This window comes from Callorhinus ursinus, unplaced genomic scaffold, assembly GCF_003265705.2.
Source record: "Callorhinus ursinus isolate GAN/ISIS: 27379988/994484 unplaced genomic scaffold, GSC_fseal_2.0 scaffold59, whole genome shotgun sequence".
NCBI classification, from domain to species: Eukaryota; Metazoa; Chordata; class Mammalia; order Carnivora; family Otariidae; genus Callorhinus; species Callorhinus ursinus.
Window position 1 is genome coordinate 6113222 of NW_027397121.1, and position 20476 is coordinate 6133697.

The window sequence follows — 20476 nt, forward strand, 5'->3', positions numbered from 1 at the left end:
CAGGGGTGTGCTGCCTTTCTGAGGTGATCCAGAGAAGGAAGAGCCAGGCCCTGCCCGCCTGGCAGGACAGGGAGGAAGCCGAGAGCTCAGCTGTGTGGTCCTCCTGGGACTCATGGAGGTGGAGGAGCCATGCGTGGGTACCTCATGGCCTCCATCCTTCAGGGACTGTTGGAGAGCTAGCTGCAGCTGGCCGGCCCCGCTCTGGGCCCGGGAGAGTGAGCTACCAGTCCTTCCTGAGCACCACTGCATCACGGGCCTGCACCCATCACAGCGAGCATGGGCCCTGCATGCAGGGTCGGGGGGGGCGCGTTGCAAACCTCAGGTCCTTTTCCACAGGGTTCTCTGAAGTTCCCTCCATCCCTGGCCTGGAGAGCCAGACAGCACCTCCTCCAGGAAGCCCTCTCTGACTTGACTTGCTGGGTGCTTCCACAGCCCTCCACTAAGGCATGGGTGGCTCTGACTTTCCACTGAACTTGCTTATCTGTTCCCCAATCTTGGCTCCTCCCTCCTAGTGTCCTGTTCCACGTCCCTCTAGATGAATCCCCTGTGCCTTGCACACACCGTAAACTCAGTAGCTATGCATCAGCTAATGAACATGAGTAAGTGAATGAACCAATGAACGAATGAATGAATGAATGGGCTTTCTAGCTGCCAGCATGTGGATCCCCCATCGAGGAGAGGGAGGCCTGCAAGGGTTAACCAGGAGCCCGCCTGTGGTCTGAGGTAAGCAGGGAGCGTATTTGTTCAGGTAAATAAGGAAGGATTACTTATAATGGGAAATCAGGCCTGGCCAACTCTTCATCTCCAAGCTGCTTGATTTCCTCCCAGCGCATTCCTGCACTCTGCCCGTGTCCACACTGCCCTGCAGACCTGGCCCCCTGAGCCCACCACGGCCTCCATGTAAGCCCCTCAGGCTAGGTCTTGCCACCGTGCCAACAGGTGGCCCTGGGCTGGGGGCAAAGGGCTCTCTACGGGGCACAGGGCCCCGAGATCTCAGAGGGCCACCCCTGGATGGTGGCCAGGCCCCCAGCGGCCCACCCGAGTACCACCTCTGCCCCCAGCCCTGCTGGCCCCTGGTCCCGCTGCCCCCCCCTCCAGATGCCTGGCTGAGACCCAGCCGTGGCCCGCACTGCCGACACCTTCTCCTGGGCCCCCGAGGTTGGTGCTGTGGTGGACGACTCCCTGGGCACAAGGCAGCTAGCGGGTAAGTCTTGTGGGAACCCAGAGCACCTTGCCGTGGGGGCTGCGCCCTCCCAGCTGTGGGGAGGTGGGTGACAGGGGGCAGGATTTGGAGGCATGGATTGCGAGCTCAGAACTAATCTCCCAGGCATTCCTGGCCCTGTGATCCGGGTCCTTCACCCTCAGAAGGGCCCACCCCTCCACAGGCTGCCCACCTGCTTCCCTGGGCTGACCCCAGAGCCTGCGGGAGCCCCCAAGGCCATACCTTGAGCCCTGCCTATGCAGCCTGAAGGGAGGCCACTCTGCAGGGGCAGAGCCTCAGCCCCCAAGACATGGTCAGTTCTGCTTGGCTAGTAAAACACAGGCAACCTTTCTGCTCCACCGGCCGCCACTGCTCTGCCAAGGGAAGGGTCTGCTGGGGGCCCAACCACAGTGGGCAGGGGCTTGCTGAAGCCCGGAGCCTCCGGACCAGGCTCCAGGTTGGAGCAGGGAGGACAGGCCCAGAGGCCAGGGGTTGGGGCAGGGCAGTGGTGGGCTCGGGACCCTGGTGGTCTAGGGAGCTGCCAAGCAAAGCACCCAGGGTTGAGCACCCAGGAGAGCTGATGGCCTGGGGGCCCCAGTTGGGTGCACTAGGAGAAAAATAGGAAGTCCTTGAAGACGCTCCTTTCTAAGATTCACCAGATGCCTCCTGTGGGGAGGGGCAGTGCTGGTGGTGATGACAGGGTGGAAAGCTGAAGGGTCTGGCTGTCTGGGGGTTCCCCTGAGGCTGGACAAACATTGTGTGGGTGCATGCATTTGTGCGGGGGGCGGGGTGTGCTAACCCGTGCGTGGGCATCTATCTGGGTGTGTGTGTTGGGGAGCGGGCAGGCCCACCGAGCCAGCCCTCGATCCCCTTACCCACCCAGTGGCCCATACCCAGGCCACAGGCCTCAAGTGGCCTGTCCCCTGTATGACAGGAAGTCTTTCTCCTTTTCCTTGGCCAACGCCGGGACTAGGCCTCATTTCCTGCCCCCACCTCCCCAGTAAACAGCTTCACAGCAACCCCCAATAAAGCTGCATCTCCCCAGCACCAGCTGCTCCCTGAGTAACAAAACAAACAGGCATTGAACTGCCCCCCACTCCCCACCCCCCGCCTGAGGTGGTGGATGGGATGGGCAGGAGACTCCCCAGCCAAGGGTGGGACCCTGCCAGGGCCCAGCCCAGCTGGGGGTGGGGCCGGAGTCGAGGACTCCCCAACGCAGGGTCTCATCACCCCCAACTCACAGAAACGTGGGGGGAGGGAGCGTCCTCAGGGCCCCTGGGGAGGTTGAGGTGTGGAGATGCTCTCTCAGGGGGTGAAACCACCCTCCCCTTTGAGAAATGACAATCATTTCCTCTGCTCCAGGCACGATGGGGGGACCCAGAGGTAAAAACTCAGCCCCTGCTAGACTTTATTGTGAGTTACCTGTTATAAAATACCAGTTATAAAATGTGATGCCATTCGATTTTCACAAGGCCCCTCTGAATGAGATGGGAACTCCTCTGTCCACGAAGCCTGAGGAAGTAGGGTGAGCACTCAGTAGGTGCTCAACTGATGATCCGAAATTGTGATGCTGGCAATAAGTAGAACAAAACCAGGAGAAGCCATGTTTTACCACTGAGGTCATTGCGAATGTAAAGTTAATAGGCCTGAAACAGAGGCCCATTTTGTGCTTAAATGACTTGGTGCAGCTTGAGTGTAACCTGGGGAAGTCGTTTCAGACTGACCTAGGGACAAAGACGCTCTGGGTGGAGGGTAAGAAGAGATGGATTTAAGGCCCACGGTATGTGACCTTGGGCAAGTCACTTTTCCTCCCTGCACTTGTAGCTCCTTGTCTGTGTAATGAGAAGTTTAGACAAGGTGGCCTCCTCTGTTTAAAGGAGGCTTCGTGGAAGGCACCCTCTGAGTTGGGTTTTGCAGGCTGTATAGGAGTTGGTGGAGGGCAGGCTAGCCGGCTGGATTTGCCAGCGCTCTAAGATGTGTGCTTTCCCAGCCTTGTCCCCTAGGCTGTCCCCTGGCTCTGGCTCCTCCTAGAGGCCAGGGAGGGATGAGTGAGGCCAGCAGCTGCTCCGGACTGGGCTAGAGAGCAGGATGATCTCAGGTAGGGCCGGGCCCTCCTCACCGCCAACCTCAACTCTTCCCCAGGCTCCACCCACCATCACCACCTACTTCTACGTTTGTTCCCCTCATTCTTTACCCCACTACCTTCCCCTCCCCTCTTCCTGCCCCATCCCCTCACCTGCTCCCAGGTGCCTTCCTGAATGTTCAGCCCATCTCAGTTCACAAGTGCCCTTAATCTTCATAACCCCTTAAGGCATGCTCTTGACAGCCCATTTAATAGACAGGACCACTGAGTCTCCAAGGAAGCCGAGTCACCTACACCAGTCCCAGAGCTAGAGAGCAAGGAGATGGAGCTCAAACCTGGTCTGGGACCCTCCCCCTGCCCCCGCCCCACCCCCATCCCGTTCTTCGCCCCACCCTGCACCCCCAGCCAAGGGAGCAGCCTGTCAGGTAGAACAACTCTCCCCAAAGCAAACGTTGCACAAGCTGAGTTGCCCTGGGCTCTTCCTGACATTTAATGCTGGGCTCCTTCCCCTGCCTCGTTTGCATACTCCCAGCTCAGGAGGTGCCCCCTGCCAGATTCTCCTCTCCCACCTTTTGGCAGCTGGGTGGGGCCTCCAGACTGGGGGAGGGTGAGCCTCCTCGTCCCTCCTGACCTCTCCTCCCCTGCCAGGGCCCTGAGTGTGACTCTGCTGGGAACCAGACAGACCAGAGCCCACCCAGGACCTTAGCGAGGGACAGTGAGTTCTCTCCGGCCGCCACCAGAACTTGAGGAGCCCTGCCTCCTCCCTCCAGCTCTGGGATTCAGGAGAGGGGTCTGGAGGTGACTGCCCAGCTAGCGTCTCAGCGCCTGGGACTAGTGACATGGGTGGGGGCCTAGGTCTCTCTGCTCTTGGGCAGCAAGATCGTCCCGCCTCGGACTCCCACATCCCCTTCCCGGGCTCTAGGGCAGGAGGGCCATGTGTCCCTGCTTACACTTCACAGATGGGGATGGGTCCCAGTAACCCCCTAGCTCCCCGCCCATTTAAACCCCCTTTTTGAAGCAATGTCTGTTCTTAACCTCTCAGGACAATTCATTCTGGACTTTGATCCTTTACTGCAATGTTGGAGTGCCTTCCCTTTGTCCTGAAAGCCCCCCTCCAAGCCCCGAGGTGTGCTCCCTGGCCCCGTGATTAGGGCTCAAGGCACTTTTTCTCCCTCAGCCCTGTCAAGATTTTATAGATTCCCCAGCCCGAGTTTCAAGTTTCGGAAGCTGCCTTTCCAGCACCGCGCCTGGCCTGGGGGCAGCTGCCGAGGCACGTGAGACCAGAGGGGAGGGGAACAAGTGTGTGCACACACCTCTGGGAGATTACAAAGTCTGTCCTGCCAAACCCCAGAGACACAGTCGTTTTTGAGTCCCTGTGTCACCGACAGGGAGGCTGCGAGGATGAACCACCGTGCCATAGGCAGAAGCCGGGTGCGGCCCTGTGTCCTCACGCCCCCAGGGGCCTGGCTGCCCACGGCCGCCCAGCCAGGGCCGGAGCGTGGAGACCCCGAATGAGGGCAAAGGAGCCTGATGGGGTGCCGGGACATGAAATTCATTTACACCAGGCATGTGCTCAACGAGGGGCTGAATGAAGACGTGATTTGGAGTTTCTGTAAAGCCCTGAAAGTCAGACAAGACTTGAACTTGACAAGGCTGGAAACTGGGGCCATGGTCTGACCCACCACCCCAGCGTCACTGGCTGCAAGCCCCGGACTTGTCTGGGCTGGGGTCTTGGCTGCCTGCGTGAAGTGGGGAGGGGCTGCTGCTGGGGTGGGACCCCACGTGGAGGGCGATCTGTGAGGCAGCAGGGCGGGGTCCCTGCTTGGTCAGAAGGCGGGGCCAAGTCCCTCAGAGGCTCGGGACAGCAGCTCCAGAGGAGGGAGGCAGGGGGAAGACACAGCCACACCTCTTATTCTGCCCAAATGTCCGCCACGAATTATGTTTCTACTCGCCAGGGGAGTCTCTGGTGTCCACCTCTATTTCTCCACCATCCTCCTTCCAAGCCAGGCTGAGGGGCAAGATGGAAGCATGGATCATAGAATCCAGACAGTGTCTGGGTTAGAAAAGCCCTGAGAACAGAAGAGGGCCCCAGGCACTGCCCAGGGCCTCACATACAGCGCCAACAGAGCAGGACAGGGACCCACATCTCCAGATGCTGAGGTCTCTGGTTCTTCCCAGGCCACACACCCCTCTCTACCTTTGGAGCAGCAAACTCAAAATACAGGGGAGAGCTTGGGGCTGAGGTGGGTTCCTGCCCAGGCTGCAGGCTTCCCTGCCACCCACCCTTTCTAGGGGGTTGGGTCAGTGGGTGGCCTCAGCAGAGGTGACAGGTGTGGGCAGCCGGGGAGACCCTAGGGGCTGAGAGGGGCCAAGTCCCAGCACCACGTGCAAAGAGAGAAGTGCGCCGTCACCACGGCACCCATGTCTGTCAGGTGGGAGGAAGAGTGGCTGCCCCATGGGGTGGCTGCGAGACCCCGACGAAGCTGTTCACTTAGTTGGCCTTCACCTTGTCTCAGGGTCTCGAGCCATGTCAGTGAGGCTGCGCGTCTGGATGCCAGTGGTACCTGATTCCTAGAGCCTCACCCCCACCCCCAGTTCTCCACACATACCGCCTGGGCCCACTGACTGGCTCCTGAAGTCGAACGTCCCAGAGAGCAGGGCTCCTGGGAAAGTAAAGCCCGTGGCCTGCACGGGTCTGGGATCTGAGGAGGTGGGAGAAAGCCAGGAGGCCTGGGAGAAACCTGCGTCCCCTGCTCTCACGCGGAGCCCGAGAGGCAAGTCCTCTTCTTGCCATCCTCCAGGGACCCACCTCCCTTCTTTCGGCCCTTGGAGACCCCGGGGGCAGCAGGTGCGTGGGGAGGGGCACAATGGGGTGCTTGAGGAAGGCCGGGGCTGCCAGGAGGTGGCGAGCCTGGGACACCTTTCTGGGCAGGAAGGTGGCCTGTCCCGTGCAGAGAGGCGGCATTCTGGACGGTGGGGTGGTCAGTAAGGAGAAGGCTGGGTACTTTTCTTGGGTCGAGCTTGTCTGAAGAGCAGTTTCAAAGGGCAAGGGAGCTGGGGTTCCATGGAGGGCAGGAGCGTGGCAGGAGAAGTGAGGGGACAGGAGGAGGAGCGGAAGAGTGAGAAGTTAGAGGGGCGAGGCTGGGTCCCGAGGCAGGGAGGTTCAGAGAAGCCAAACACGTTGCTCAGGCAGGTCGTTGGGCACTGGCCCCAGACTCCCTGCGGCCTGGGCAGTCCCGGCTTCTCTCCAAGGTGCTGACCGGCTGACTGGGGGGGTCAGCCCCTGTGCCCCGACCCACTCTGCATGGCTCCTGGCCAGGCCCTAGTCACACCCCCACAGTCCCCTGGCTCCCCTATTAAAGGAGACCCTTGCCTGGAGGGAGAGGGGCTGGTGGCCAGGACGGTGGGCAAGCCTGAGTAGGTCTGCCCCACTTGGTGGAGAAAGGCCACCTCAGCTCAGTGCTAGGCACTGTCACTCCCTGCCCCGCCCACTCTCCCTCGGTGCTCCTCACACTGGGGTCTGCAGCCTGGGTCCTGGGCTCTGGGCAGACTGAGGTCGGGTCTCAGGATTGAGGTAGGGGCTCAAGAACATTTGTCCCACCCACAGTCCCTCGCCAGGGTAAGATCTGGGAGCCGGGACTGAGCAGGATGTGGGAGACAGGCTCAGGCAGAGGAGTTGCAGGGCCACAGACCAGGCCGTGGTAGGAAACAGCTGCTACAAATCTCTGACTCTGGGTCCCTCTGCCCTCTCTCCTTGATCTGCCTCCCTGAGGAAGTGGGAGGGGCTGGGAGAAGGGGCTAATCCGTCCGGCCGCTGCCCCACCGATCTGGCCCTGTATCTGGGCCTTGGCCTCCACCAGCTGTTACCAAACTTCCTTTGTCTGGAGTCTGAGCCAGAGCCTCCGGGGCAGAAGGGAGCCAGGACATGCTGAGCCTTAATCCAGACGTGTGGTTTAATCCAGAAAAGATCAACTCGAGGTTTGGGAGCTGGAAGCATCGCTCGGGAGACGGGCAGCACCTCGGGCCCAGCAGGGGCTGGTGGGAGGGCCGGGCCTGCCGTCCTAAGGATGTGGATCTGGCAAACACAGGGCTTGTCCCAGGACCCTAGGCCTATGGAGCCTTGGCCTGAGGTTCAGCAGGCCCCCAGTTTGGTCCGAGGTCGGCCGTGACTGTGGGCACGTCCTTGCCACTCTCTGAATGTCATTTTCCCCAGGGCACACCTGTCTTCTCGGGAGAACCTGAGAACATAATCATGGCTGAATTGCATGGCACAGTTGGGAAGTCAGAGGAGGAAACTGTTGGGGAGGGCCTCCTGGGGGCGGAGGGCTTTGGGCTGAATTGTGATGAAAGGGAAGGGGCGTATTGGGCAGGGGGATGGCAGCACAAGAGAAAATGGCCATGTTGTGTCCACAGCACTGGGGCCAGGGGAGAAATGCCATTGTCATTAGAGCCTAGATATGGTGTCGATCGATCCCTGGTTCTGGTCCGGACCCTGCCACTAACCAGCAAATGAATCCCTTCCCCATATGTGATCTACAAAACGATCGCGTAATGTGTGGTCCCTTCCAACTCTGGGCTGGGTAGGAGGTAGGCTTGGAGGTGGGTACCAGTCATTGGAATTGTGCAAGGCGGGCCATAGGGAGCCATGGGAGGTTTTTGAGCCCAGGGGTGCCCAATGAAGGAGTGTTGAAGGGAAATGAGCTTGACAGTGGGGTGGGAATGGACTTTGGAGGATCAAGTGGCCTAATCAGAAGGAAGGCAGGACTCTGGGAAAATGGACCGGTCAGAGCAGAAGCCTCAGAGGGAGTGTGGCACAATGAGCAGAGCCTGCATGTGGCCAGCTGGGGACTTCAAGAAGCAAGCTGCGTAAGATCTCTGAACCTCACTGTCCACATCTATAACCCGGCACTCTCGAACCCACATCCCCCGGAGTTGTGGGCAGAAAGGGAGATAATGGGCATGAATGCTTGGGGTATAGAAGGTGCTCGCTGAGCAGTTCTGTCTTCCCTCCAAGTCTGGCCCCGGAGCCTGGAGGAGACGCTAGAGTTACAGGCTGGGCTCCCTGACCAGTAAACCAAAGTCCCCCCAGATCTGGGCTGCTGGGATCAGAGCATTCCCCACCACCTCCCCACTTGCGGACAGTCAGATCTTTCCTCCCACCGCATGGTTAATTATTAACTTATTTTTCACCAGGGAGGTGTTGGAAGCTGGGACCAAGCCTTGGTTGAGAGCAGGTTCCTTGGCATTTAGGTGCAAAGTGAGGGGGGAGCTGGAATGCGGAGTGGGGAGGAGGTGAGAATTCTCTGCCCCTGAAGGAGCCCTGGGCCGGGAGTCCGAAGACCTGGATGCAAATCACTTAGCACTCTGCACCTTCACTTCCCTGTCCATGGAATAGGAATGAGAATAAGGCCAGGGCTGCCTCTCTCCAGGGAGGGACGGCTGCAAGCGGCACTCACTCAGTGTATCAGGGCCGTGTCGTCAAGTCCCTGCCCAGCAAATGCTGCCCTGCCCCTTCATCCTCACTGACCCCTCATGCCACGGTGCCCCGAAACACAGCAGCTGCCTCCCATCCGACCTGTGGCTGCGGCCAAGCAAACAGAAGGGCCATGAGGGAAGCGAGTTCTCCTGCTTCTTGGAAAAGCTTCCGTCTTCCTGGCATATGGCCCAGGGTGCTGGCAGAGACTGTCCTAACGTGGCAGGCATGGGAGTTCTGGGGACGTGGATGGGGCGGGAGGCAGGTAAGGGTGATGAGGGAGGGGTGGAGGGCCAAGAGAGGCTCCCAGGGGTGGGGCCTCCTAGGGGGTAGGGACCCAGGAGCAGAGCGGGCTGTTGGCACTGCCTGGGTAAATAATGTTGGGCCCACAGCACACATGTGTGTTTGCACAGAAGGCCTTGAAATGATTCCAGGCCTGCCCTCTGTCCCCCGCAACCCCAGTCCCCCTCCTTCCCTGCTCACCCCACCCCACCCTGACCTTTCCTTCCTTGTCACTTAAAGGAGCCCTTGAAAGGGAGAGTCGAAATCAAAGGGAACACCATGCTCTCTTGCTGGCATTCTCTCCGCCACAGGAAACTACACGGCTGCCATGTACAGTTGGGAAGGTTGGGTACTGTGCAAGGGAGGGGAGAAGAGGGGGTTGAAATCTCACTTGGGCTCCATTCACCAAACTGCTATCCGGAGAGAAAGATCACCATGTGCTGAGATATTTGAAGGTGTGGAATGGGCTAGCTGCAGCCCCCAAGAAGCCAGAAGTATCTTCCCAACTGGGTTCTTTAGGGCAAATGCACACCGAGGCTAAGCGGGTCAGTCCCACGGGGTGACTCGTAATGGGCAGGGAGCCCCACTCCCTGTCCCAGTGTGGCACAGTAAATGCCCCCAGGAGAGCCTACCAGTCCTTTGATTAAAGCCTCTCCCTCTTACTGGCCGGATGCCTTTAAAGCAGCAATTCTCAAACGTGAACAAGTGTAGAATCACCCCCAAGGCCTCGGGGATTCCCCGAGCTTCTGATTCAGTAGCTCTGAGGCGGGCCTGAGAATCTGCATTTTTACCAAGTTCCCAGGTGCTGCTGCTGGTCCAGGCACCACATTGTGAGAAACACGGCTTTACGAACACACGTTAACTTGCCCTTAACAGGTTTATCTGTTCCTTTTCTCCATGCTGATTTTATTGGGGGCATGTATATGTTGATAATCTTCCACCGGGACTTGAGTCCCGGGCCCACAGATCACAGGAACAGCCCCGAAAGCCGGGTGCCTTGGTGTGTGTACATCTCCTGAGTCCCTGACTCACCCAAGCTGCCTACTCCAATAAGGGGTTCAGAGAGAAAGGGCCCAGAGGCAAAGCAGAGCCTGCATGACTGATGGGGAAAGAGGCCTCTGGTTCTGTGTTGAGGCCAAATGGTGCCCCCTGGGGGGCCTTGGGGCAGCAGGAGGAGTGGGTATCTGAGTCGCTGGGGGCCTCTGTCATTCCCCAGAGCATGGGCCTTCTCACCACCCCCTGATCTCGTCCTCCCTGACTCCCATTCTGCCCCCACACCAGCATCCCCCCTCCGCTCCCCCTCCCCATGCTGGGCCTGTAGGTCTGCGCAGCAGCGTGGGGAAATGAGAGAGCCCCTGGGAGCGGAGAGGGGCTGGGGCAGCATTTGTGGGGAGCGTGAGGTGGGATGAGGGCCAGAAACCCAGGCCTGAGTGGGTGTGGTGTTGTTCAGTGACTACCTCAGCGGTGTTCAGCTGGAAATTTATTCGTACCCCCCAGATGACCCTGTTGGAGGGGAAGGGGTCTGCCTCCCTGACTTGTAAGGGGATTCTACCCTGTCACACCCCTCACTTGCTCCGTTCTTCCTTCACCTGAAGGTGAAGGTGATGGTGACCTTCTCCCTTCCCTACCCTCTCTAAGGGAAGAATAAAAGAAAACAAGCTCTGCTATAGCAAGAAAGATTGAGGTTAGCTCTCAGAAGGAACTTCCTCCACAGGGCAGTGGACTGGGATCTGGGCATGGGCTGGCCCAGGGCCAGAGGCCCAGACATTAAAGACTCCTTGTCCACAGGCCTCAGTTTGCTCATCTACCAAATGGGTCTAATTGTGCCTCCTAATGGGTGCCTCCTAATGGGAATCCTCACCTAATGGGTGAGGATTCAGTGAGGTCAAGGACCTCAGAAGGTTGTTTTAAGCACGCCACGTGTGTAAAGATTTGCTGCTTTCAGCCAACCTGGCTTCCTCGGGGAGTGACGGAGTTGCCCGTTTATACCTCTGTCTTTCGCAGCCAGAAGCCTACCTGCCCAATCCTGTCCTAAACTGCCCAATGACCCAGAAGCCCCAACTCTCTCCCAGGCCCAGCCACTGCCCACTGAGCCCCTCAACCCCGTAACCAGCTTAGCGGCCCCCAGCAGGGCGGGGAAGCAGCCAGAACCTGATTCTCCATGCTCTCTTATTTCTGTAGACACAGCCACTGGCCCAAGCGACGGCGGCATGGGCAGCGCCAGCCCCGGCCTGAGCAGCGTGTCCCCCAGCCGCCTCCTGCCGCCCCCCGACACTGTGCTGCGGACAGGCCTGGAAAAGGTGGCCGCAGGGGCGGTGGGGCCCGAGAGACGGGACTGGCGCCCCAGCCCACCTGCCACGCCTGAGCAGGGCCTGTCTGCCTTCTACCTCTCCTACTTTGACATGCTGTACTCCGAGGACAGCAGCTGGGCCGCCAAGGGTCCCGGGGCCAGCGCTCGGGAGGAGCCACCTGAGGAGCCTGAGCAGTGCCCGGTCATCGACAGCCAAGCCCCTGGGGGCAGCCTGGACTTGGCACCGGGTGGGCTGATGCTGGAGGAGCACTCCCTGGAGCAGGTGCAGTCCATGGTGGTGGGCGAGGTGCTTAAGGACATCGAGACGGCCTGTAAGCTACTCAACATCACTGCAGGTGAGCCCTTCCGCGGGCCCACCTCTGTAAGGTGGGGCACCGGCAGGGCTGAGGTCACGAGCGGGGGCGAGGGTGCTGCCTGCGGCACTCCGGCCACCCCCCGCCCAGCCTCAGCAGCCCCAAGGATGCTGGTGATTCTGCACATACAGTCAGCCCATAGCATGTAGCAGCCGTACGCCTGGGAAGGTTCCAACCCTCTCTGTGCCCTGACTACCGCGGGCAGTGCATCCGAGCTCTACACCATCCGGCCCACCACCTCCCCTTGGACTCACCTCCATGCTCTCCTCATTTACTTGGCTCCAGCCACACCTGCTCATCGCTGCTCCCACGACACTCATACCTCAGGACCTTTGCATCTCCTGGTCTCTCGATCTAAAACGCTCTTCCCCCAAATCTTTACTTGGCTCACCCCTCGCCTCCTTCAGATCTTGACTCAAATGGTACTGCTCTGATGTTTTTTCCCTGACGCCTCTATTGAAATTGCTGTCCATACCCCCACCTCTTACTCCTCCTCCCTGCTTGCCTTCTCCCATCGCAGGTACTGATACCCTGTGTATTTTATTGATTTATCATATTTGCTGTGTCTCCCCCGCTGGAATGTACACACCCCCAGGGCAGGGATTTCCACTTGTTGTGTTTGCTGTTACATCCCCAGTTCCTAGGACGGCACCTTGCACATAGTAAATGCTCAATAAACAGTAACTTCTTAATATGCCAGGCCCTGTCCTAGCACGGGGGAATTGAGTGGTGAGCACCACACAAAAGCCCCTTTCTTCATGAAGCTGACATTACAGTGAGGGAAACGGATCAGAGACACGTAGATAAGTGTGTCACGGGTCCGGTGGTGATGGGGGCTCTGATGAGGAGGGGGCATTAGGAGTCCAGGCACCTGTGTGTCTGCCAGGAGCTGGAAAGTGTGGTTATGGCGCTGCCGCTGTGGGCTGAGAGGCTGCCAGGCCTCCTGTTCCCACATCGTCTCTCCAGCTTTGGGCAGGTCTGACCCATCTCCTTGGATGCTGGGTCCTGGCATTTGAGCATCTCAGTCTCATGCTGCTTTCGCACAAAAAGTCTTCAGGCATCCCTCAGGCCCAGCCCCTCCTCCTTGGAGTCGCCAAGGCCCAGCGCCTCCCCACAACCATCCCAGCTGGTGTCCCCCTGCTCCGCAGCCCAGGCAGGTCCTGCCCTACCCCAGTCCTGCAGTTACCCAATGCCCCTGCCAGTCCCCACCCCTGGAGGTGTTCCCATGGTGCCTCCTCTCCCACACCGGGCCAGGGAGGGGCCTGCCCTCTGAACAATGGGGACAGAAACAAATTGCTTTGACCTTGGAAAGGAAAATGGGTTTATTAAGTGGGGGCAGCCCAGCCTGCAGGTCACCTAGCTGGGGCACCAGCTTAGACCACAGCGTTCACTTGGAGGCCCCACTGTGACCATGCCCATCAGCCTGGCCTCCCCCTTGTGCCCTGCCAGGCTCAGCCCAGAGCAGCTCCCCAGGGGGACATCCAGTGACATCCAGTGACTCTCTTCCTGGCCTCTGAGGCCTACAGCTGCCCCAGATCACTCAATTCCCTGCCATTCATTTATTGAGTGCAGATGCACTGAGCAGCCCTTTGTTGGGTGTTGGACAGGGGCTAGAACTCTCTGTGCCTTAGTTTCCTCATCCGTAAAACATGGGGCAGGCTGGGGTTGTAGGGCTCCTCCCTAGTTGTATTGTTTTTTTTCTGGTTCCTCGAAGGAAACCCTTGAAGTGTTTGGGTATGGCAAGAGGCAGTTGAGAGAGAAGCTCAGGTGTCTGGTTTAGTGTCACTCTCTCCTCCAGGGCTGGGGCCTCCTGAAAGGCCCCTTGGAGGGACTGGAGGAGTCAGGGGGGCCTGAGGTCCGGGTGAGGTGGGGGGTGCAGAGACCCCAGGCTACCCTGCCCTGAGCCAAGTTTGTTTCTAGGGCCCTGACTCCTCCTTCACACCCTCCTCTCTTCTCGGGTGCCCCCTCCACAGAGCCCCTCAGGCCCTGTCTGGCCTGCCCTGTTCTCACCCGGCCGGGTCCTGGCCACAAGCTGCTTCCAGTTCCCAGGGGCGCCCCACGAGAAGCCCATGGAACTGAGGGAGTGTCTCTTGCCCAGACCCCGTGGACTGGAGCCCTGGCAACGTGCAGAAGTGGCTCCTGTGGACAGAGCACCAGTACCGGCTGCCGCCCGTGGGTAAAGCCTTCCAGGAGTTGGGGGGCAAGGAGCTGTGTGCCATGTCGGAGGAACAGTTCCGGCAGCGCTCCCCTCTGGGTGGCGACGTGCTGCACGCCCACCTGGACATCTGGAAATCAGGTGGGGCATGGCCTGGGAGAGCCGCACCTTCTCAGCTCCAGGCCCGGGACACCGAGGGCGGTGGGCGGTCGGGCCAGGACACCAGGCAGGCTTGTTCTGTGCTAGGCCGGCAGCTGCTTGCTCCCAGTCTGGGCTCTGTTCTAAATCTCAGCCCCACGGGATCCTGGGCAAACTCGCCAGCCCCAACCCACTCCCAGCCCCGGTCAAGCCCACAGAACTTAGGGCAGGGCATGCGGGAAGTTAAAAAGTAGGAGTTCCACTCTGGGGACACGGCCAGCACAGCTGATGGGGACCCGTGGGTACTATGAGGTCCTCCTTTGTCCTTTTTTTATTTCATTTGTTTGTTTTGTGTTGTTTCTCATTAAAGAAGTAATGAGGTCATACATGTGCATGATTTCTAAAAAGACCATAGTAAGCGGGCGCCTGGGTGGCTGAGTCAGTTAAGTGTCTGCCTTCGGCTCAGGTCATGATCCCAGGGTCCTGGGATCGAGCCCCACATCGAGCCCCACATCGGGCTCCCTGCTCCGTGGGGAGCGGGCTTCTCTCTCTCCCTCTGCCTGCCACTCCCCCTGCTTGTGCTCTCTCTGTCAAATAAATAAATAAAATATTTTAAAAGACCATAGCGAAAAATAGTACCATGAAAAGTAATTTCCCCGCTCACTCCTGACCCCCAGCCCCCCTCCCTAGAGGCAACCACAGTTACCAGTTTCTTGGGCACGTTGCTGGGGAGAGTCTATGCACACAGCAAGCAAATATACATGCGTGGTTTTCACCCCTTTTAATATGAATAGCACCGGAGTATCACACTGTTCTGCTCTTCGTGTATCTTGGATCTTGTTCCCCCATCAATATCTCTACAGCCGCCCTATTGCTAATGGCTGTGTGCCGACCACGTTGAAATCGTCTCCCCTCCCCCCACTGTGTGCCCCACACAGAGCCACGTGCTTTGGAAGAGGCAGTGCTTGCTCCGTGAGTCAAGGCCCCTGCCCTTAGGCACGGGACCCACTCGTATGACCAGTAGGGACCAGTGTCCCGCCCCAGCCCAGTGACAGGCAAGGGTAGGAGCAGTCCGTGCCCGGCTAAGAGCCAGGTGGTGATGGGGGCAGAAGCTGGCTGCCTCCATGCCCCCTTGCTTGGCCACAGGGGGCAGTTTCTGTGGCCCCACAGTCCCACCCCCCAAGCCCCCTCCTCCACCCTGGGGGTCTGCCCTGGGTCTCCAGCCTTCTCTCCCTGCCCTGCAGCGGCCTGGATGAAAGAGAGGACTTCCCCCGGGACCGTCCACTACTGCGGTGAGCCAGGGCCGGCAGGGAGGGGCCAGAGGCCTGGGGGCCGGGTTTGAGGGATGGCTGCCCCTGAAGCAGGGGGCCCCCCCACTCACTGCCACCCTCCCCGGCTGCCCAGCCTCCACCAGCGAGGACAGCTGGACCGACAGCGAGGTGGACTCATCCTGCTCCGGGCAGCCCATCCACCTGTGGCAGTTCCTCAAGGAGCTGCTGCTCAAGCCCCACAGCTATGGCCGCTTCATCCGGTGGCTCAACAAGGAGAAGGGTGAGCAGTGGGGGGGGGGGCCCTGCTGGCCCCCACCAGGTGCCAGGCACGGGGGGGGGGCTGGGGGCTGGGCAGAGGGGAGCCACCCCCACCATTGCCCTGAATGCCAGACACCGGGCCATCACTGGCCTGGCCCGGGGTCTGTGTGCGTTCGTGTCCGCCTCTGTCTCCCGGCCGAGCTCTGTCTTATTTAGGACACCCGGCTCCACACAGTGCCCGGGACATACTAAGGGCTTCAAACTGGGCTGAGAATTGGACACAGTCTTTGCCTGCAACACATTGTAGCTTCACCAGGGAGACTGCTGGGGTCCAGTGAGAAACCTCATGCGAGCCACATAGGCAGTATTAGAATTCCCAGTAACCACATTATAAAAATGTTTAAACAGGTGAATTTCATTTTAATAATACTTTTATTTAATCTAATATTATAACATTAAAATTTCAACATATAATCAATATAAAATTATTAATGAGATAGTCTTACTAAGTCTTCAAAATCTGGTGTGTATTTTACACTTACAGCCCATCTCAATTCAGATTTGCCAGATTTCAAGTGCTCAGGGCCACATATGGCAAGTGGTTACCTCATTGGACAGGACTAGATGGTGTGTGTGTGTGTGTATGTGTGTGTGTGTGTGTGTGTGTGTGTGTGTGTGTGTGTTGGAAAACACTCAGAGTCAAGAAACCTGGGTTTTAGGCCCCGTCCTGTCATCTGTAGCTACGGGTACCGGGACCTCAGTCTTCCTATCTATAAAATGGACCGGATCCATTCATCCAACAACCCTTCATTGAGTACCTCTGTCCACACTTGCCCAGGAAACATTTACAGAGAATTAGTGTCCCGACGGTCTAGGGAGGATTCAGCTGCACCCCATCCTTGAGGGATCTGCAGTGTTGTGGGAGAGCTAGCAGTGAAAGGAGCTGGCCTACAGAGCATGTCGGGGCTTCGATGGGGCAATGGGGGCAGCTGAGTCTTGGTCCAGGAGGACTTCATGGGGGAGGTGACTTGGGCTGAGTGGGAAGGACGAGCGGGGTTAGAGGGGGTGGAGCGAAGTTCCTGCATAAGGGGCTGTAACCCTCGTGTATATTTGAGACTTAATGCGAGCCGGTCCTCAGGGAGATGGTTCCATGGTAGATTTTGAGGGAAAAGAGATCAGGGAGGGCAGAGTGATCTGGGAAGGCTTCCTGGAGGGGGGTGTGCTGGCCTGGGTTTGCCAGGAGAACTGGGGTGTTAACAGTGTAATAGTTCCTCACAAGGGGCAGCTCCTTCAGGCTCCGCTGTAAGCTCTCTGTCACCACTCAACAAATGGTAGTCGCCACCACCCCCTCCACCGATTGGAGAAAGGGGCCTCAGACAGCTTCTAAAGGTAGAATATGGCAGAGCCAGGCTTCAAACCCAGGTCAGCCTGGCTCCAAATTCTCTCTTTCCACCCCCTGCTCTGAATGGATCCTACCAGAAAGGGCCGTGCTGGCTTAATGTCTGAGGCCAGCAAAGAGCTCTTTCAGGCTTGGCATCAGCCGGGGAAGGCGGCGGGGGTGGAGGGGGGGACGACCTTGACAGGTGGGCCGTGGGCACAGTGCAGAGCCCCGGAGGGCTTCTGGGTCCGGTGTGCCAACCCCGCGGCGGGATCAGAGGCTAGCTGGGGCCAGGCCCGCTAATGGGCATAGGCTCACCCTTGGTGACTCCAGGGTAGCTTTGCCATTTTGTTGGGCCCCGTGACGCACTCTGCACGGATGCCTTTGACCCTCAGCACAAACTTGGGACTAGGTCTTATGGCCTCCCCAGCCTGGTACTTGCTCCCTGCTGACACTGGCCTCCTTGGCTTTCTGAGTCTGACCTGTTGGTTTTGGTCTTTTACCCTCCTGACACTGCCCCTCCACACCTTGCACGGCTGGCTCTCTCTGACACCCCCCCCCCGCCACCCCCCCTGCTCCCTCAGGCATCTTCAAAATCGAGGACTCCGCCCAGGTGGCCCGGCTGTGGGGCATCCGCAAGAACCGGCCTGCCATGAACTACGACAAGCTGAGCCGCTCCATCCGCCAGTATTACAAGAAGGGCATCATCCGGAAGCCGGACATCTCCCAGCGCCTCGTCTACCAGTTTGTGCACCCCATCTGAGGGCTGCGGGCCAGGCCCTAGGCCTGAAACTCGCCCTCGCCCACCCTCCCTCCTGCCCGTCCCTACCTCTGCCAGAGCCTGAGCTGAGGGAGAGGGCAGTCGGCTGGCATCGGAGTCCAAGGTCAGGGAGGGGGCAGCCCACAGCTCCCCGGGGGCTAAGTGAGCTCTCCAGGGCCCAAGGGACCCCAGGGTGGGGGTGCTTCCTCCTCGGGCCTGACGGCTCACGTACCTGGTCCACTGGAGGATGGAAGGAGCCCGGGCAGTCCTCAGTGTTCACGGCTCCCCAGGGAAGGCCGTCCCTCCACCCCAGTCTCTGACCCCAGAATTTCCAGAGCAGAGCCAGCCGATGGCAGTGACTTAGCCAAGGCCACTCGCAGTCCAGTGCTCCCTGCCACCCATTCTGCACCATGCTTGGCGTGGTGCTGGGAGATGTTTGCACCCCTGAGTTGGGGAGCCAGGGGTGCTCCTGGGAACGCGTAATAAAGATATTAGAGAACCAACACAACCCCACTGTCTGCGCAGCAAGTGAGTGGCACATCCCTGAGGCCACCAATGTTCAGAGTGGTTGTGGTCACAGTGGCCTTGGGGGGGGGTGTTAAAAGAGGCTTTCCTGGGGGAGGCAGCATCAAGCTGAGCCCACAAGGAAAGGGATCATTGATTGGTAGAAGCTGTAGGCAAGGGGCAGTGAGCCGTCAAGGCCAAGGAGGGGCTGGAATGGCCCTCATCTCCTCCCCCCTCCCAGGTGGGGGCCGAAAGGGAGGAGGAGCAGGACTGGAGCCGGGGGGAGTCTCCCCTACTTTGGAATGGAGAGAAAGCAACATTCTCCACACCCTCTTGCTCTGCTGTAGATCGGGGTTTCTGCCTGCGGTGGCCAGGGTGCTAACCCTCTTACGGGGTGGGTGCCTGAGCCCCTGTCTCTGCGAGGGGGGCTCTGGGATGGGACGGCAGGGGTGCAGGAAAGGGTGGGCATTTCAGCCCCCACCGTGGGACCCTGGCTCTGCAGCAGCAGACGGGGTGGAAGAGAGGTTGGCTTGTTTGTGGTGTCTCTCTCGGAGAGAGTCACAGACATTTGCAATGCCCCCTGCGAAGCCCCCCACACCGATGGGAAGAGGTGGGGGTCAGAATGTGTGTGGGTGCGCGTGTGCGCTGGGGGAGATGGGGACCTCCCACCCACTCTCCGGGGGGGCAGCATGTCTCAGCTCCCCCACATTTGTTCAGCCAGCTCCCGTGTCCTGAGGACCGACTACATACTAGGTGCTTCCACTGCTTTTTTGTCATTAACCTTCCCAACAAAACTGTGAGGTAGGGGCTACTCTGCTCTTCTGCAGACAATGAAACAGGTTCAGGGCAGTTAAGTGACTTACTCAGAGTCACACAGCCAATCGGTGGCAGAACCAAGCACTGAACCCACAATGACCATGCTCTCTCTGCCCCTCCATGCCTCTTGCTCTGTGACTGGTCACCACCTTTCGCCTCCATAACCCTCCACTTCTGATGCCAGGCTCACAGGAGACGGGACTGGGAGCCAGCCAGCACTGCCCGGACCACTGAGGGTTAAATGCTGCCCCATACTGCTGCCTTCTGCTCCCAGCAATTTTATTGTCTCCAGAAGAAAGTTTACTCCTGACAATGAGCAAACAACACCTTGGCATCTGTCAGTTGGGACTGGACTGGCAGGAGGAGGGGGCCCTGCCCCAAGCCTGTGCCTCTCCTGGGCCCCCGGCTGTCTGCCTCCTCCCAGGAAGGGGGCCGCCTGGGACCCCAGCCAGCGCTCAGCTCAGCTCTGCTGAACTGGTTTTGTCTCCAGCCTTCCTGCCCTGCCCCTAGCGGAGTCCCCGGAGCCACCTGCTTGCGTGCCCCCAGCTGGACCTGGGCCTGGAGCAGCTTGGAGTCTCAGGCTGGGGCTGGGAGGGAGGAAAGGAAGGGGGATTCCTGGCTAGGAGTGGGGAGCTGGAGTTCCTCCAGAAAGGGGCGCTCTGGGGGGTGGGGTGAGGCAGCTCCTTGCTGAGAGGCTCTGCCACGAGGCACACATCCCCTTGGCAGGCACACACCCATCCACTGACACCTCGTGTGCTGACAACAAACTCCAAATTCCTCTTCCTCCTCCGAACACCTGCCCGTCAGAACTCCATCCAGCCCAGGTATTCCCTGACACTCTTCCCCAGACCCTCCTGCAGGGCTCCCCACGACTGCATGCAAGAGCCTGCACAAATAAGGCCAAGTTTGGTCTTTATTTGAAGGGTCTTCTGTGTGGCTAAAACCAGGGGCTGGTCACTCATGCTGGATCTGGGGGATAAAGGACATGGGGTGGTGAACAGATCAACCCCCCCTTTGACCTATTCTCCCCGTTTGTCCAGAGGCCAGGGGAGAGCAGCAAGGGCAAGGGGGGCTGTGGGACATTTGCTTTGAATCATGGGTTTGTGTCAAGGCTCTGCCAGGCTGCCCGGGCCAGAGGGGTCTTGGAGAGCTATCCGACCTGACTGGGGGAAGCTGAGGCTGGGGTGCAGGTGAGGATGCAGTGAACTGGCGCAGACCTGGCCGGCCACCTGGGACTCCTGCCCAGCCCAGAGGAGATCTGGCTGCGGGTGGGGAGGCTGGAAGCAGGGCTGGGGCAGAGTGAGGGCCTGGCACATCAGCGCTGAGAGCCCACAGCCTCCTCAGTCCTGCCCACTCCCTTGAGCAATCCTCCTGGAGGAGCCCTCCCCGGGGTCCCTCACAGAAATGCTGTCGCTGGACGAGCAGGACACAGGAAAAACGTGACATGATCTGATGTCACACAACAGGGAGCTGGGATTGTGAACAACCAGGAG

The 20476-nt window shown here is 59.2% G+C and overlaps 1 protein-coding gene across 2 annotated transcripts; it reads left to right on the top strand.

Moving 5' to 3' along the window:
* The first annotated feature begins 594 nt into the window (after positions 1–594).
* On the top strand, positions 595–18515 carry SPDEF (SAM pointed domain containing ETS transcription factor). Of its 2 annotated transcripts, none has more exons than XM_073884887.1 (6): positions 595–723; positions 11221–11685; positions 13802–13999; positions 15241–15288; positions 15401–15547; positions 17488–18515. In XM_073884887.1, the coding sequence occupies exons 2-6, from the start codon at positions 11250–11252 to the stop codon at positions 17664–17666; spliced, it is 1008 nt and encodes a 335-aa protein (XP_073740988.1). In that variant the 5' UTR covers positions 595–723; positions 11221–11249; the 3' UTR covers positions 17667–18515. The 2 variants fall into 2 exon arrangements, with proteins under 2 accessions (XP_073740988.1, XP_025718033.1); XM_025862248.2 differs by lacking the exon at positions 595–723 and adding an exon at positions 819–1204.
* The last annotated feature ends 1961 nt before the right edge of the window (positions 18516–20476 follow it).

Coding starts and splice junctions, on each gene's coding strand:
- SPDEF (XM_073884887.1), top strand. CDS start 11,250: ATGGGCAGCGCCAGCCCCGGCCTGAGCAGCGTGTCCCCCAGCCGCCTC. Junction 11,686..13,801: donor GCTACTCAACATCACTGCAG/GTGAGCCCTTCC, acceptor TCTCTTGCCCAG/ACCCCGTGGACTGGAGCCCT. Junction 15,548..17,487: donor GTGGCTCAACAAGGAGAAGG/GTGAGCAGTGGG, acceptor CTGCTCCCTCAG/GCATCTTCAAAATCGAGGAC.